Source organism: Stomoxys calcitrans, chromosome 1 (assembly GCF_963082655.1).
Source record: "Stomoxys calcitrans chromosome 1, idStoCalc2.1, whole genome shotgun sequence".
NCBI classification, from domain to species: Eukaryota; Metazoa; Arthropoda; class Insecta; order Diptera; family Muscidae; genus Stomoxys; species Stomoxys calcitrans.
This window is the reverse complement of record NC_081552.1, coordinates 154,960,233-154,978,155: the sequence shown is the minus strand read 5'-3', so window position 1 is coordinate 154,978,155 and position 17,923 is coordinate 154,960,233. Positions and strand designations below refer to the sequence as shown.

The 17,923-nt window shown below is 41.0% G+C and overlaps 1 protein-coding gene across 4 annotated transcripts in view; it reads left to right on the top strand.

The window, feature by feature from the left end:
• The window catches only part of LOC106089413 (neurexin-4), an 88,722-nt gene that overhangs the window by 51,084 nt on the left and 19,715 nt on the right, over positions 1-17,923 (top strand). Inside the window, exons 1-2 of one of the 4 annotated variants that reach the window (XM_059361105.1) lie at positions 16,888-16,968; positions 17,381-17,577. The exons of 1 other annotated variant lie outside the window; for it this stretch is intronic. In XM_059361105.1, the coding sequence (XP_059217088.1) occupies positions 17,473-17,577 (105 nt within the window). In that variant the 5' untranslated portion in view covers positions 16,888-16,968; positions 17,381-17,472. Of the gene's footprint in view, positions 1-16,771; positions 16,969-17,380; positions 17,578-17,923 lie in introns of those variants that run through there. 2 more of the 4 variants (XM_059361104.1, XM_059361103.1) reach the window with 2 other exon arrangements.

Here is a 17,923-nt window from a genome sequence, read left to right as displayed (position 1 = left end):
TCTTTTTTCGTCATGGGAGAGGCACATCCCGGAGTGCCTTCTCCGTATGCTTTTGGTCCGTGCCGGGATTGAAAAGAACCCCGGACCCTGGTTCTGTTCCGTTTGCCAGAACCGCCTTCATCATCGGTCAGTGTCGGTGAGGTGTAACAGGTGCTTGGAGTGGGTACATTTCCGTTCTTGCTCTGGCCTAACTTCGCTACGGGAGTATAGTCATACTGGCTATGTCGCTAGGTGCTGTGCGAACATAGCCAGCAGTGGGTCACAAGCGTCGCCGTCGTCGCCTTCGGCGTCCTCGTCGTCGGACTATGTGACCCCCCCGACCTCTCCCGTACGGCAATTTATGCAAAGACAGCACCCTAGCCCTACTATTGCCAGGCCAGTGTCGGAAAATGTATCGTTCCTGCAGTTAAACTGCAATGGACTGCGAGGCAAGATTGATGAGATTGTAGATTTTATGAGTCGGAAGAGCATATCGGTCGCAGCGATCCAGGAGACAAAGCTGACTAACACCTGCAGCTTGCACAGTTGTCACGGCTACAATGTGCTACGTAAGGATCGCTCAAGGAATGGAGGTGGGGGATTGGCCTTCGTTATACACCATTCCGTGCAGTATAGACCTATCTCGCCTGCGCTTGACGCTAGTGACCCATACATGGAATGTATGGGGGTAGCAGTCAGGTCTGGTACTGCCGAGATAGAGATATACAACGTGTATATACCGCCGGTTGGCAGCTGTGCCCCGATTAATGGCCAGGCCTACAGCCCCGACATAAGTGGGTTGCTATCTGGCCATGGTCGTCTGGTTCTGGGGGATTTCAATGCACATCACTCGTCATGGCATTCTCCCCTAGGCAACGACCAGCGTGGCATAGCTTTGGCAGAGCAGATAGATAGCTCCACGTTTTGCACGGTGAATGAGGATGCCCCCACTAGGATTACGAGGAGGTGCAGCAGCTCGCCAGACATCTCAATCGCATCCCCTGATCTCCTGAGTGACGTATCCTGGCAAGCCGTCATCTCTTTGGGGTCAGACCACCTCCCCATAATCCTCACCATCGACCGACCACCCGACTTCATAACCTCTGAGCGCCGAACGTTCATCAACTACAAGAAGGCCAATTGGACTGGCTTCAGAGAGTATACCAATCGCCGCTTCAATGAACTGCCACCCCCCTCTGATGTGCTTGTGGCCGAGAGGAAATTCCGAGACATCATCAACGCAGCAGCCGCTCGCTTTATACCAGCCGGTCGAATACCGCAAGTGCGACCCAATTTCCCGGCGCAAGCAGTGGTACTCGCAGACGAGCGTGATGGGATTCGTGCTATGGACCCCGCTAACCCCAGAATCAGCGAGCTGAATCTGGAAATAAACAGGGTAGTCAACGAACATAAGCGGAATTTGTGGCTGGAACACTTGGAGCAATGTAACTTAGGCACCGGTGCAGGCAAATTGTGGGCCACTGTTAAGTCTCTCTCGAACCCCGGTACACGGGACGACAGGACCTCAGTCACTTTTGGTGAGTTAACCGTGACTGATCCGAAGAGATGCGCCAGGTTGTTCAACCGTCAATTTATCGTGCATCCCGAGAGAGACAGGGCAAGGAGGAGAGCCATTCGCCGTATTCGTGGTCTCCGAGCCGATGAACAGCCATCACAATTTACCGTGGGCGAAGTTACGAATGTCATCCGTGGCGCCAAATCTTCCAAGGCGTTGGGCCCCGACGGAATCTCTACATTGATGCTGAAGAATCTGGATTTACCTGGAGTTGAGTACCTTACCACTGTCCTTAACCTGTCATTGAACACTCTTATAGTTCCCGATGTCTGGAAAATGGGCAGAGTGATCCCGCTACTGAAGCCTGGTAAAGACCCGAGTTTGGGGGAGTCGTACAGACCGATCTCCCTTCTCTCACCAGTGGCTAAGACGCTTGAGGCATTACTCCTCCCGAGCCTCGTAGGAGAATTTCCATTCGCCGAGCATCAACACGGATTTCGGAGACTGCACAGCACAACAACAGCTTTGCATGCCATCACCACACACATTTGCCGTGGCTTCAATCAACCCAGGCCATGTGATAGGACGGTCCTCGTGGCATTGGACCTATCGAAGGCATTCGACACGGTCAGCCATGCCAAATTATTTGAGGACATCGCCAACACGTCCCTCCAGCCAGGCCTTAAACGTTGGGTCGCGAATTATCTGTGTGGCCGCCAGTCATTTGTGGAATTTAGGGATAAGAAGTCGAAACACCGTAGAGTGAAAGAGGGAGTTCCCCAAGGTGGGGTGATATCTCCGGCTCTGTTTAACCTCTACCTATCCTCCATCCCACCTCCTCCAGACGGCATAGAGATCGTATCATATGCGGACGACTGTACGATCTTGGCATCAGGCCCCCCACCCATTGATGACATCTGAGATAGGTTGAACGTCTACCTCAACGAGCTTGCCTCATATTTCGCTGCAAGAAATCTGAAGATATCCGCCACCAAATCTTCAGCCACACTGTTCACTACAAATACGCGTGAGGTGAATTCTGAGCTGACTGTGATGGTCGATGGAGAATTGATTCCGACCATCAAGTGTCCCAAAATACTTGGCGTCACATTTGACAGCTCCTACACTTTCTCCCCACATGCCACAGCAATCTGCAATAAAGTCAAAAGTAGAAACAAGGTCCTCAAGTCACTCGCTGGCAGCACTTGGGGTGCAGACAAAGAAACCTTGTTGACCACGTACAAAGCAATTGGCCGGTCTGTGGTAAGTTATGCAGCGCCAGTGTGGTCACGTCAGCTTTGTGACACGCAGTGGAATAATATTCAGATCTGTCAGAATGCCGCCCTCCGAACTGCGACGGGCTGCCTCCTTAGTTCTCATGTGGACCACCTCCACCAGGAGACAAAGATCCTACCAGTGCGAAGACATAACTACATGCTGTCTAAGCAATACCTTTTGGGCTGTTATCGCAGAAATCATCCAAATCATCATCTTGTGGATAGATACCCACCGCCCAGAAGCCTTAAGGTAGATCTACATGATCTAGAGCGTGAGGTCCAGCGCTACAAGAGAGAACCTCTAGATCAAGCGGGTCTGAACAACATTCATGCAGACACGGTAGCAGACGCGTTAACTGGCTACCGAGTGAATGTAGTCCTTGGAGAACGACCGCCACCCATTGCACCCGAAGAAATCGACCTCCCCCGGCAAACCAGAGTGATTCTGGCTCAATTACGTTCCGGCAGATGCAGCCGCCTCAATTCCCACAGAGCTAGGATTGAGGCCGACGTGCAAGATGTATGTCCCGACTGTAACCAGGGACCGCACGATACACGTCACCTGTTTAACTGCCCGGCCAGACCCACTCGACTCAGACCTAGATCCCTGTGGACGCACCCCATCTTAGTCGCGGAGTTCCTGGGTCTTGACACTCAACAGAATCAAGCAGACGAAAGATAGTACACAATAAACTGCTACAACAACACCAAGTATTTTGGAATACTTGATGGTCAGAACCGTTTTTCCATCGACTATCATATACATCTCAATATTCACCTCACGCGTATCTGTAGTGAATAATGTGGCTGAAGTGAACAATGTGGCGTATCTGTAGTGAACAATGTTGCCGCACTATTTGTTGTTGTTGTTGTTGTTGTAGCTATAATTTTAAGTGGAGGTGGCGATTCTCGTCAAGCTCCTGTAGGTGACCAAGCTTGTTCCGGTCCTAAGGACCGATCGTCGCAGAAAAAAGGTGGCCATTGGTTGTTTAAAGGCGCCTATAACCAGCCTTGCCATATCGAGCATCATAGACACTCAGTATTTGTTCAAGAGCCGGTGCCACCCGGCCTCTCACTGATACTCCGCTCGATACCGCTGATTGTCCGCGACTGCCGTTGCAGCTACTCCGTATGAAGCATGCCACTATCCGCAACCTGTGGCTTACAGATTGCTTCTCGTGACAGCAATGAACACCACACAGATCGGACCTCAATGTTCCAGTCTGTGTGGTGCTCACAACTATTCCGTGCCGGGTTGCCGCACTGGTAATAGGAGCACGCTACCAATTCGGCTACCGAGGTGACCATCCATTAACCTAACTCAAAATAGATTTTTATGCGCCTCGACCTTCTGCGTTTCCCCCGTTCTGCGTTTAGAGGCCTTTTTACTCTTATGCTCGAGCCACGGGATCATCAAAATGATAGGAAACTAGTTATTTCTAGGGCTTTAATCTCTAGGGCTTTAATCTGCAATGCAAAATAAACAAGTAAAAGGCCGTGCCGAACTTTGGATACCCACCACCACTACCATATTCATAGTTATACGAGGATCATATTATATTCAGGTCCCGAGAACTCTTATGCAAGTAACAGTTTCAGCCAAATCATGCAATAAATCCGCTTTTTGTGGGATTAAGACCCTAAATCGCAACATCGGTCTATATGGCAACTAAATCTATATAGTCTGATCTGGATCATATTTGGATCGGATGTCGATAGGCTTAAAACAACTCACTATTTCAAATTTCAACGAAATCGGGTGATAAATAAAGCTTTTATGGGCTTCAGACCCTCAACCGGCAGATTGGTCTATATGGCAGATATATCTAAATATAGTCAGATCTTAATCATATTTGGTTCAAATTGCGGGAGGCCTTAAAAAAACTCTCTGATTAGAATTTGAGCAAAGTCGGGTAATAAATAAAGCTTTTATGGGTTTCAGACCCTTAATCGGCAGATCGGTCTATATGATAGCTATATCCAAATGTAGCCCGATCTGAACCATATTTGAGTCGAATGTCAGGAGGCTTAAAACAACTCACTGTTTCAAATTTCCGCGAAATCGGGTAATAAATGCAGCTTTTGTGGGCTTCAGACCCTCAACCAGCAGATCGGTCTATATGGCAGCTATATCTAAATATGATCCGATCTGAACCATATTTGAGTTGGATGTCGGGAAGCGTAGAATCACTCGTTGTTTGAAATTTCAGCGAAATCGGCTAATAAATAATGCTTTTATAAGCTTCAGACCCTCAACCGGCAGATCGGTCTATATGGCAGCTATATCTTAATATATCTCAACAATATTTGAGCTGGGTGTTGGGAGGCGTAAAATAATTGACTGTTTTACATTTCAACGAAATCGGGTAATAAATGCAGCTTTTGTGCGCTATAGATCCTTTATCGGCAGATCGGTCTATATGGCAGCTATATCCAAATATGGTAGTATTTGGTCCGTTCAACTTACTTAACTGCATGCAGCAAAAAGACGTGCCTGTGCAAAATGTCAGCTCATATCTCAATTTAAGGCTGTAGAGTGAATACAGCAGACGGACGAACAGACCCACGGACGTCGTTAAATCGCCTTAGACGACGATCTGAAACATATATACATTGTAGGGTCAGAAATATATATTTCGATGTGTTGCAAATGGAATGACTAAATGAATATACCCCCCATGGAATTATCTAAGTGAATCTGTTTGACAGAATTCTTCTATAACACACCTAGCATCCAAAATATACATTTTCATTTAGCCACTCTTTGCATGCTGCAATATGGCGAGTAACTTATTGACAACTACTCGCACTGGTCAACACAGCCTCTCACCCTTTAGATTCAAATGTGTGTCCGATTTAGAAATACCACTTTTTGGACCGCGACATAAGTGAAAAATTCAAATGCATTAAAACTGCCAGAACACCAAACGCCACCAAGCTCCTTAGGTTAACACAACAGGCGCTTTGTTCTTAAAAGGCTTCAAGTAAAACATGTTCATGCTTCATTAGTTTCTACCTAGTGTGCATTGTTGTTTACCGCATATGCTTACCGATTTGTTTTGTTTCTTAGCAATGACATTTCAACCCGTTTACTTATAACATCAAATGGTTTTTGTATTGTGTTTGTTTGTTGAAATATGTACGCACGTCGTCAATATTACTCTGATATTGGAAATACAATACCACCTTTTATATATGCACTACTCGTCTATACTTGGTTGGGATTTTGAATACATTTAGCTGCTCAAACGTTTTGTGTACGAGTAAAAGTTCCCTTTTCGTTTGTGGCCACTTTTCTTTCACACCACCCCTTTAACAACAATTATAAGTGGATCACCCCAAATTGTTGGCAATAAAAAATGGTCATGTTTGCGAGGGTCTGATAAAAATGTAGGTATCAAATGGTATTGATTTAGAGAATTTCAACACTTGTCAGTGAGGGTTCCCTAAACTGGGCACCATACAGTAGACCATGCTGTCAAAATAACAAAATGATTGAAGCGTATTTAGACGTTAAAGAGTGTTTACCAATTACCTGGACTCCTTTTCCGACAGGACATTGGCACAAAACCTTGCAAAAGTCCACCTCTTCCCCGCATCAAGTGCGATGTTAGTGATCATAATATTACAATGGCCAATTATTTTATTTATTAATTTTGTTTGCTCCAACATCTTATTTGCCCAATGGACTACATTAAAGTTTGACATATTTTAAAGTTTTACGTAAAACGCAAAACGAACTAAAAAAACAGAAATTAGTTGATGAATGATTGACACACGATCAGTAGCCAAAGCTGTTTTAAGCAAGTGAATCATTTTCCTTTTGTAATGCAACAAAAACAACAAATCAAGAAAACCGAAATACGTGCCGACTATCCTCCAAATTGGACCACAGCCATACAGACCGAACTCACGGTTTGCGTTGATTATTTTTTTTATCCGATTTCGCTGATGTTAAAAAAAGTGTTGTATTGGACCTCGAAGTCCATGCTGAATATGGTTCAGACCAAATTGAGCAAGTTTTGAGTCACATTTTCCGAACAATACAGAACCATACATCAGTGTTGTAGTTAAGTTTGGTATAGAGTCCTAAGCATTCCAAATATTTTTCCTGTCGTTGCGATGACGTGATCCTACCATGTTAAAGTACTATTTATTATTATACCTAAATGTTTAGCTTTGTGGACTTGCTCAATTTGCTCAAAATTTGAAGACGCCAATCACCCGCCTTGTTAGGTCGAGCATCATAGGCACTCAGTATTTGTGCAAGAGCCGGTAACGCTCGGCCTCTCACTGAGGCTCTCCGCACTGATTGTCCGCGACTCCCGTTGCAGCTACTTCGTATGGAGCATTCCACTATCCGCAACGCGGTAGCTGGCAGCTAAGCTTCTCGTGACAGCAATAAACACCACACTGATCGGACCTCAATGTTATTGACCCCGGTTCTGACAGGCTAAATTTTCCAGGTTTATTAGGCAAGCTGATCGTTGTTGTTGTACACTAGGTTGGCCGCTCTTGCCGATGAAGGACTTCATCTTGTGGCCAATGGTTATTTAAAGGCGCCAATAACCCGCCTTGTCATTCCGAGCATCATAGGCACCCAGTATTTATGCAAGAATCAGTGCCGCCGGCCTCTCACTGAGACTCTCCGTTCGCTGATTGTCCGCGACTGCCATATTCCATACGGAGTAGCTGCAAGCTGTGAACGCGCCCGGTGGCTCGCAGCCAAGCTTCTCGTGACAGCAATGAACACTACACAGACACCAATCTATGTGGTGCTCGCAGCTATCGCATTAGGACGTCAAATAAAACATTTCATACAAAATTTTGTAAAGATCGGATTAAAACTGTGGCTTCTACAGCCTTAAAGACCGTTTCGGCCATATAAATATGGGAGATGTATCTTAATCTGAACCGATTTAAAGATATATATGGGAGCTATATCTGAATCTGAATCGATCTGAAATCAATAGCGATCGTTCAAAAAAATCACATGTGCAAAATTGTGTGACAATCGGACAATAAAATACATTGATCACAAGAATACATGGACAGACGGACGGACATAGACATATTGATGGGTCTCGTCTCTTCGCATTCTTAGCGTTGTAAATAAATGTACATAGTTATAATACCCTGTGCCACAGTGGTGGTGTAGGGTAGAATGATACCGTACTCATTATACGTCCCCTTGTCTAAACCAGAAATTACCTTAAGCCAAACAAACAGCTGTCCCATTCGCAAACGAGACGACGAACATGTTGACGAGTTTTATTCATTTGTAGTGCAGTTTGTTTCCTCAATTCACAATTACCACGAGCCTTTGTTTCAGATTTAAGTATTTGTTGAGTTTGGTGGTCTTTGGTCTTTGAGAGAACTAACATAATTGCCGTTCGATGTGCAATGTACAACAAGAGGGTTGTTTGGACGTCCTTTACAAGTTTGTATGCTTTCAGCAAGATTTTGCAGCCTGCGAGTTTTCACTGAGGCACTTATGTTACACCCCAGGGTGGCAATCCATCTACGACAGCATTACAGTACTTCTTTATATGGTTAAAAGGATGCTGTCATCCCAATAAATACATACAGAGTTGAAACCCAAGATAAGTGGATTGCAATATGTTGTAAATTTTATGGTTATAAAATTTAGAACTGTCTATTTTAATACGATGACAATAATACATTTTAAATTGGTCACTTTACCGTGTGTCTACAGATAAATGATGTCCTGCCTTCGCTGGCGAGTGTTTGTTGTTTAGTCACGTTTTATTACGGACTATAATCGTAGTATTGTATTGCCTATTAGCGACAACGTTTGTGGACACAGGCACCCACTGATAAATTTCAATTAGCAGGGCAGATTCTCTACTTGTAAGTTGTTATTTATGTCTTTGCATTGAATTGGCCAGGACTTGTTAGCTTAGGTGTGTTGTGTTAGCGTTACTCGCTCCCATCCCACTTATTTTGGATATGGGAAGGGGGGCACTACGATTGATTAACTGACATCATTTTAGAAATTAGGGATAGTATTGGTGGTTTTTGGCCCCAAAAAGGGGCAAATAAGTTAATTTCATCAGTTATGGATTATTGCGCATATTCATAACTCGATGCAGCTTTAAAGTAGGTTTATAGAACTGTCAAATAACCCTACTTTTAAGGCGCATTAAGTTTTGTGTATGCCGGTGTATAACTGCTAAACAGGTACATATGTGAATATTTAATTTCATTTGTTGTGATTTAAAATCTTACAATTATAGTATGTAATTAGTATAGTCATTATAACAAAGAGAACTAACTAACAAAGTAAATTAGGAAGAATAGGAAAAACAAAGGAAAACGATATAAACAAATCATTGATTGACTTTGAGAGCATTTTAAAAGATGTTTTTTAAACTTTTTTGCGTTGCCGATAAGCTGTGTAGATGATGGTAGGGAGTTCCATAGACGGACGGGTTGCACTGAAGAGAAATTCGCCACTCTGATACCAGCAATTAATGTCGCATTGGTACAATCAGTATTCTTCTATGGGTTTTAGCAGATTGGTACATATTTGTGTAAAAGTACCAGTGCTTTGATGTTTAAGACATTTGCAAAATCCACTTCATACAAAATTTTGCAGAAATGCAGAAATACTTTCGAATCGTCTCAGTCCATAGACCTATTGGGTTGCCCAAAAAGTAATTGTCGGTAATATAGTAGTAATATAGTCGGCGTTGACAAATTTTTTCAACGCCTCGTGACTTTGTAATTGCATTCTTTCTTCTGTCAGTTATCAGCTGTTACTTTTAGCTTGCTTTAGAAAAAAAGTGCGCGAAATTTTGTTTACATTTGTTTGTTTGGCGTCAATTTTAATATGGGTACCACATGTATTGAAAGAAATTCATTTAAAAAACCGAATCAACGCTTGTGATATGCACCTTAAACGCAATGAATTCGATCCGTTTTTAAAACGAATCATAACTGGAGATGAAAAATGGATTGTTTACAACAACGTTAGTCGAAAACGATCATGGTCCAAGCATGGTGAACCAGCTCAAACCACTTCAAAGGCTGATATCCACCAAAAGAAGATTATGCTGTCTGTTTGGTGGGATTGGAAGGGTGTGGTATATTTTGAGCTGCTTCCAAGGAACCAAACGATGAATTCGCATGTTTACTGTCAACAATTGGACAAATTGAATACAACCATCAAGGAGAAGCGACCAGAATTGGTCAATCGGAAAGGTGTCATATTCCACCAGGACAACGCTAGACCGCACACATCTTTGGTCACTCGCCAAAAACTGAGTGAGCTTGGCTGGGAACTTTTGATGCATCCACCATATAGCCCTGACCTTGCACCATCAGACTACCATTTATTTTGATCTTAGCAGAACTCCTTAAATGGTAAAACTTTCGGCAATGATGAGGCTATAAAATCGCACTTGGTTCAGTTTTTTGCAGATAAAGGCCAGAAGTTCTATGAGCGTGGAATACTAAATTTGCCAGGAAGATGGCAAAAGGTTATCGAACAAAATGGCAATTATATATTTGATTAAAGTTCATTTTAAGTTTTATTAAAAATGCATTTACTTTCTTTTAAAAAATCCGCAATTACTTTTTAGACAACCCAATATCTTAGGATAGATTTATACGCTACTTCGAGTCGATGCTTGCTTCTTGAATCACAGTTTGTAAACAATCCGCTTCCATAGATTAATACCGGCATAAAAAAGGATTTGACCAAAAGTGTGCCAATGTGAATGGGTGTAAACGTTCTCAGCATGCCAAAGACTTTACCCGTAGCAGCAATAACTTGGTCACTTCATGTTAGTGATCGATTAAACAAAACACCCAAAATTGCCTTAGAGACTTGGGAAATACTTTGATATACCATTCTTTGCCAATTTCTCGCACGTTATTGTATTGGTTCGGCTATTTATCGGTAAGAAGTTGGATTTTTTTAAGAGTTAATGCTAAGATGGTTTGCTGTGGCCCAGACTTGTAGATCCGTATTAAGCTTGTCTACATCATCCGATATATGAGATTTGGGGCAGCTGAAACATATATTTCCATCATCTGCGTATATATGAATTTTAGTGTGTTTCAGAATGCTCCGTAATGCATTAATATTCAAGCAAAATAAAAGCGGCCCTAAAATAGATCCTTGAGGTATGTCAGCTTTTACCCGCAACGGTTTGAAAGTAGCTCTTTTTATACCCTCCACCATAGGATGGGGGGTATACTAATTTCGTCATTCTATTTGTAACTCCTCGAAATATTCGTCTCAGACCCCATCAAGTATATATATTCTTGATCGTCATGACATTTTATTGTCATTGACTATTTTATTTGCTCGTGGAATCTGCTGCAGTATGTACAAGAACTTACTATCCCTACAAAAATCTACTCCGATCATATGCCTGTATGCTTAGGGATGAGGATTCCAAGTATTGGGGCAGTTGGGAATGCAATAAGCCCATGGCGTAGAATGTATTGGGATGATAGATATTGCGCTAAATACAATATTAATCTCCGAAATTCGGTTGAGAGGCAACATCCGGACAATTCAAGTCCGATAAATGAGGGAGTCTTGTCGTTGACGAATATGATAAGGTCTGCTCGTCCAGATGTGGAGAATAGGAGAGTTTTCGAACCTACGCAGAGGTGGTTTGATTGGGCGTGTTATCGGCAAAGGAAACTTGTGCGCAAGTACTTTAGGAGGTATAAAGAGAGTCACAACGAGGAGAATAGGAGAATTTATTACTCTTCAAGGGCGAAATTTCGAAGACTGTGCGCGAGAAAGAAACTAGAGTACCACAATGACAATCTTGGACGCCTGGATAACGTTTCGAACTCCAAGGAATGGTGGGACTTGTCTAATTCCTTGCGAAAGCGCAACCCTGCCCCGCGAGGAAACCTGACCGCGGACGAGTTCCTAGTCCACTTTAGTGCGGCGTTTCGGGCACACTGTGAAACGGAGGCAATAAGTTGGTGTATGCCATACTTTATTAACCCTTTACTTGATTCCCCGTTCGAATTCTGCGAGCTTAATGCTGTAGTCGCGAATTTGAAGGACAACAAGACTCCAGGATTTGATGGTGTACCCTACGAGTTTTATAAACATGCACCCTACTGTTTTCTAGATCGCATGCTTGGACTTTTCAATAAGATTTTTATAACGGAGAGTATTCCTACTGCCTTTAGAACGTCAATTTTGTTACCGATACATAAAAAGGGAGACCCGAATACACCAGCAAACTACCGAGGCTTGTCGCTGATAAACTCTATGAGTAAGATTTTTTGCAATATTCTACTGAATCGACTTTCCGACTGGCTTGACTACAACAGTATATTAAATGAATTCCAGGCAGGATTCAGAAGGAACTATTCCACGGTGGATAACATATTTAACCTCGCCAACATTGTCCATATAAACAGGTTGAATAAGAAAACCACTTACGCTTTTTTTGTGGATTTTTCGACTGCGTTCGACACTATCCCTAGAAATAGTTTATTTTATAAACTGTCCTGTATGGGGATATCATCCAAGATAGTAAGGATTCTACGACTGTTATACGAAGGTACCGACAGCAAGATATGGGACGGTACGTATATGTCTGAGAGTTTCGTTATGGAAACTGGAGTGAAACAGGGGTGCGTACTAAGTCCTGTCCTATTTTCGCTTTACCTGAACGATCTGCCAGAAGTCCTACCTGGGGGTGTGAGAGTAGCGGGAACTACCATCAGAATATTGTTATATGCCGATGACATCGTTTTGCTATCAGATTGCCCAGATGGATTGCAAGGGATGATTGATACTTTGGAAGGGTATTGTGCTACATGGGGTCTAAGTGTTAATTTGCTTAAATCCAAGGTATTAGTATTTCGTAAATGTGCGAGAATTGCATCAGGCCTGAAGTGGATTTACCGGGGACAGGATATTGAGATTGTTAATAGTTATACGTATCTTGGACTAGAGATGACGTATAATTTATCGTTTAGGAAACACCTGGGGAAAAGACTAGCATCATCTAAGATAGCAGTTGCTTCTACTTGGTCAACTTATATAAGCAACCCACGTATTACTAGAGAGAACAAACTGAAAATATTTGAGGCTTGTTGCAGGTCGATAATGTTTTACGCCGCCCAAGTCTGGGGCTTCGTCCGGTACGATGATGTTGAGAAATTATTGCGATTCTATGTCAAGAAACTGTTTTATTTGCCCAGCAACACACCCAATTATATGATCCATCTGGAGACTGGGATAAAGTCGATGTATGTTTCGACTCTGCAGATGCATCTCAAATACGTCGACAGGGTATTAAGACTAGGTCCCAATAGACTACCACGTATATTGGCGGAGGAGGTAATAAGATCAGGTACGTACTGGGCGGAGGAATGGACTACTTTATGTGATCACCTACGTTTCCATCCCTCAACGGTCAATGGACCTCTATGTAGGCACTGGCGGGAAATCACCAGACTTTTAGAGACATGTGAGAGATATGAATTTGAAAGTGGCGCGCATAGCTCTCAATTTCATGACCTGTACCCGAAATTAAATTACGATGGAAGTCTTTTGATGATGGGTGACCTTTCCACACGTGCAGTAGGCCTGATTATAAGGGCGAGAGGGGGCCTACTGGACCTAAATGCTAGGTGCTTCAAGAATCACACTGATGGAATTTGCACTATATGTAATTTGGATGCACCAGAAAACACCCTACATTTTATTGGGTGTTGTCCCATTTATAATGAATTTAGAACGATGTATTTTGGCAAAAGCTCACTAACAGAAATTGATGTATTACAAATATTAAACGGCACGAACTATTCTTTATTATATAACTTTTTAGAAACCTGTATTAAATATAGAAATATGTTACTGAATGAATTTAATTAGATATACACTCCACCAGCACAAAGTGTTGTATCGGAATGAATAATAGATGTATGTAAATATTAAGATTCAGAAATAACGGTTACAGCATTCACGCTAAACCAAATATAGATTAAAGTAGTATATACCGCATAAACATAATGTATAGACTATACTAAATAAAATCTATTAAAATAATAAAAAATAAATAAACATTTTATGTCGATCTAGCCATATCCGTCCGTCTGTCTGTCGAAAGCACGCTAACTTTGGAAAAAGTAAAGCTAGACGCTTGAAATTTTGCACAAATACTTTTTATGGGTGTAGGTCAGTTGGGATTGTAAATGGGCCATATCGGTCCATGTTTTGATATAGCTGCTATATAAGCCGATCTTGGATCTTGACTTCTTGAGCCACTAGAGGGCGCAATTTTATCCGATTTGGCTGAACTTTTGCATGATGTAATGCATTAAAATACAAGCAAAAGAAAAGTGGCCCAAAAGTCGATCATTGAGGGACGCCAGCTTTTACCCGCAACGGTTTGAAAGTAGCTCTTTTTATACCCTCCACCATAGGAAGGTGGTATACTAATTTCGTCATTCTGTTTGTAACTCCTCGAAATATTAGTCTCAGACCCCATAAAGAATATTTATTCTTGATCGTCATGACATTTTATGTCGATCTGGCAATGTCCGTCCCTCCGTCTGTCTGTCGAAAGCACGTTAACTTTCGAAGAAGTAAAGCTAGCCGCTTGAAATTTTGCTCAAATACTTTTTATGGGTGTAGGTCGGTTGGGATTGTAAATGGGCCATATCGGTCCATGTTTTGATATAGCTGCTATATAAACCGATCTTGGATCTTGATTTTTTGGCTTTCAACAACTGTTCCAAGTATGGTTCAATCGCATGACGTGTTTCGTTGTGACTTCCAACAACTGTGCAAAGTATGGTTCAAATCGGTCCATAACCTGATATAGCTGCCACATAAACCGATCTGGGATCTTGCGCCTCTATAGGGCGCAATTATTTATCTGATTTGGGTGAAATTTTGTACAACGGCTTCGCCAATGACCTTCAACATACGTGTCAAATATGGTCTGAATCGTCCTATAAAAGGATCTCACCATTTCACTTTTTGATCATTTTACTCTGTGACTTCTACTATGGTCGCCTTGACTAACTTGATATAGCTCCAATACCATAGCAATTCTTTTCTTTTATACTTTTCTTTACTTTGTTTGTCTAAAAAGAGACACCGGAAAAATAACTTGACAAACGCTGTTTGACTATGCAATACAATTTCCTTTGATGAATTGCCATTTGCTCTTCGAGTCCATCGCTGTACGGAATCTGTTCTCTTGGTATGCTTTTTTTTTTTTTTGTATTGCTTTGTTAACATCCATTCTAACGGTTCGGAAATCATGGTGTTTTAAACATTTTCCAACGTTTGTATATCATATCTCTTTTCCAGCAGCTTTCATCGGTCTTTCTGGTTATTGTTTTTTTTTTTTAAGCGGCACCGAACATTGTAGATTGCATTGCAGTCAATATTGGATAGTTCATCTGATAGTGTTAGTTAAAATTAGTTTTGGAAATATGTAATATCGTTGTTGCTCAACCTCTGGTTGTGAATACGAGTCATAGGTCATAAAGATTTGGTGATGTCTTGAAAAACATGGCACGCTTAACTGATCATAATGTAAGACTTTGCGAGGACTATCTACCAGCAAAATGTTTGAAGAGGTTGAAAAGTGTGTGGGAGTAGTGGTGTTACGGCATGAAGCCCAATTGATTTAAGGGAATCCGTCAATCTGGTATCGTTAAGTATGTTGCAGTTCAAATCGCTGGCTATGAATATGTCGATAAAATTTACAGTTATGTCCATTTCGTCAGTATTAAGCGAATTGTAGGGGATCAGACAATTCGCTCTATAGATACAGCCAATTAGTGTTTTTCGTTGGTGGTGTCTCTGATTCCATGAGAAGGTATTCTATTTTTATATCTTCTGCATACTTTCCAACAACTGCAGAAGATAACGCTACGCCTTTCATTTCTTATGGAATTGTACAATAGTTGAAAGCATCGATTTATTTGTCTATTACGGAGGTACATGTTTCAGGTAAGCAAATTACATCCACTACTCAAAAATATACCGGAATTCAACTTTGTGCGTTAATATGGCAAATGTTTAGATCCTTATTCTGCTTGCAGAATATATTTATTAAACTTCTTACACCGTCAATTGAACTTGATTTGCTACTTGTGACGGACATCTAATTGGATAAGTGGCAACGCAAGATAAGCTATGAATAATTTTTTATTCAGAATTAGTTTTGATTTTAACTCATTATCATATCATGTCATTGATAATCATTTGAGCTTTAAGCCCTTAACATATTGGGTTGCCCAAAAAGTAATTGCGGATTTTTTAAAAGAAAGTAAATGCATTTTTAATAAAACTTAGAATGAACTTTAATCAAATATACTTTTTTTACACTTTTTTTCTTAAGCAAGCTAAAAGTAACAGCTGATAACTGACAGAAGAAAGAATGCAATTACAGAGTCACAAGCTGTGAAAAAATTTGTCAACGCCGACTATATGAAAAATCCGCAATTACTTTTTGGGCAACCCAATAATTTTGGTTAATGTTAAATGTGATACTTAAGTCAAATGGCACTTTTCAATAGTATGCTTATACATATGTATGCTTTCATCAACCGGTTTAGATAAACATGTACGGTAGTACTCACAAAACGAAATGAAGCCTTAAAATAGGTTTATTTGACAGATCTACAAAAAGGATCTCTGTCAAATAAACCTATTTAAAATCTACCTTAAGTTTGTATGTGAATACCGGCGATATTTTCTGCAGCTGGCTACAATAAAAAATGCACCTTACATTTACTGATAGTGAATTTCATTATCAGAACATAGGTATCCATCATATTTTTTTCACTATATGGCTATTAAAACAAAACTTAAGGCCATTCGAGCTAAAAATTGTTTAGTAGGGATATCTTCCCACTAAGTCAATGTTTTTTTGTTTAATTTATTTTATGTTTAGCTTTATTTCTATTTACAATTTTATTTTTCTTTATTATTTAATTTTTTTTTGTTTTCATATAAACATTGATTTAGCTGGAACATCCTGGTCTGCGAAAAATTCGGATTTTGATCAACGTTTAATTATCGATTTGGGTTATGTCAAAAACGTTACGCACATTGCCCTGCAGGGACGTCCGCATAGCAATGAATTTGTAACTGAATATGCCATCAGTTATGGCATAACTGACTTAGAGTTTGCCGACTATAAAGAGCCTGGTGGCAACATTAAGGTAAGATGACAAAATAAAAAAAAAAACTGAAAATACATAAAAAGGTGAAGGATTCTGCACAGGCCAAAGGAACTGTGGGAAACACAATTTAAGCCGAAATGTAAAAGGGATGCACCAACTTTATATTGTTCTTTTTAAATACACTAATATTGGCTTTAGCTTTGAAGTAGCTATGTAATATTTAATTTCTTTTGATTTTTTCTGCTTTTCTTCGCTTATACCACCAACTATCATTTTTGCACTATAATCTAACGCTACGTAATTAACCAAATATAAAAATGGATCATTTTTCATAATTTTCCCTTTATTAACAATCTACCTAACATAAACATACTGTTAACATTTCTACCTCAAACCATCCACTCCCATTGAACACCAACACCATTCCATCAAACCCCTATCAACACAAAAGGTAATTCGGCATGGACTCCAGTTGAAAATACCTACAATCACTTCCTAACCATTGATTTGGGCTATAAAAGCACTGTTCGTAAAATCGCTTCTATGGGACGGCCATTTACTAATGAATTCGTTACCGAATATATTGTCCAATATTCTGATGATGGGGAATATTGGCGCTCGTACGTCAATCCATCTAGTGAACCACAGGTAATTGTAAAAATGCGATCATTTTGTATCTTTGTATTTGTCCTTATGTAACTAAGAACTGGAAAAATATTGGAGAGGTTAATTTTTGTTGATTTTCTTTTTTTGAAAAAGAGGGGCCAAAATTAAAATGTCCAAACACTGAAGTTTAGTTCCAACCAACTAAATGAAATATTAGGCTTATGGAATCGAAAAAATGAATGTATATAGGATTTTTGACTTAATTTTGTGTTTTTTTTTTTTGCTAAATCAGTAAAGAACTAAGTAAACAATTTGACGGTTATATGCGAACGTCGTGGCTTCTGGTCCGTGCCGGGATTGAAAAGAACCCCGGACCCTGGTTCTGTTC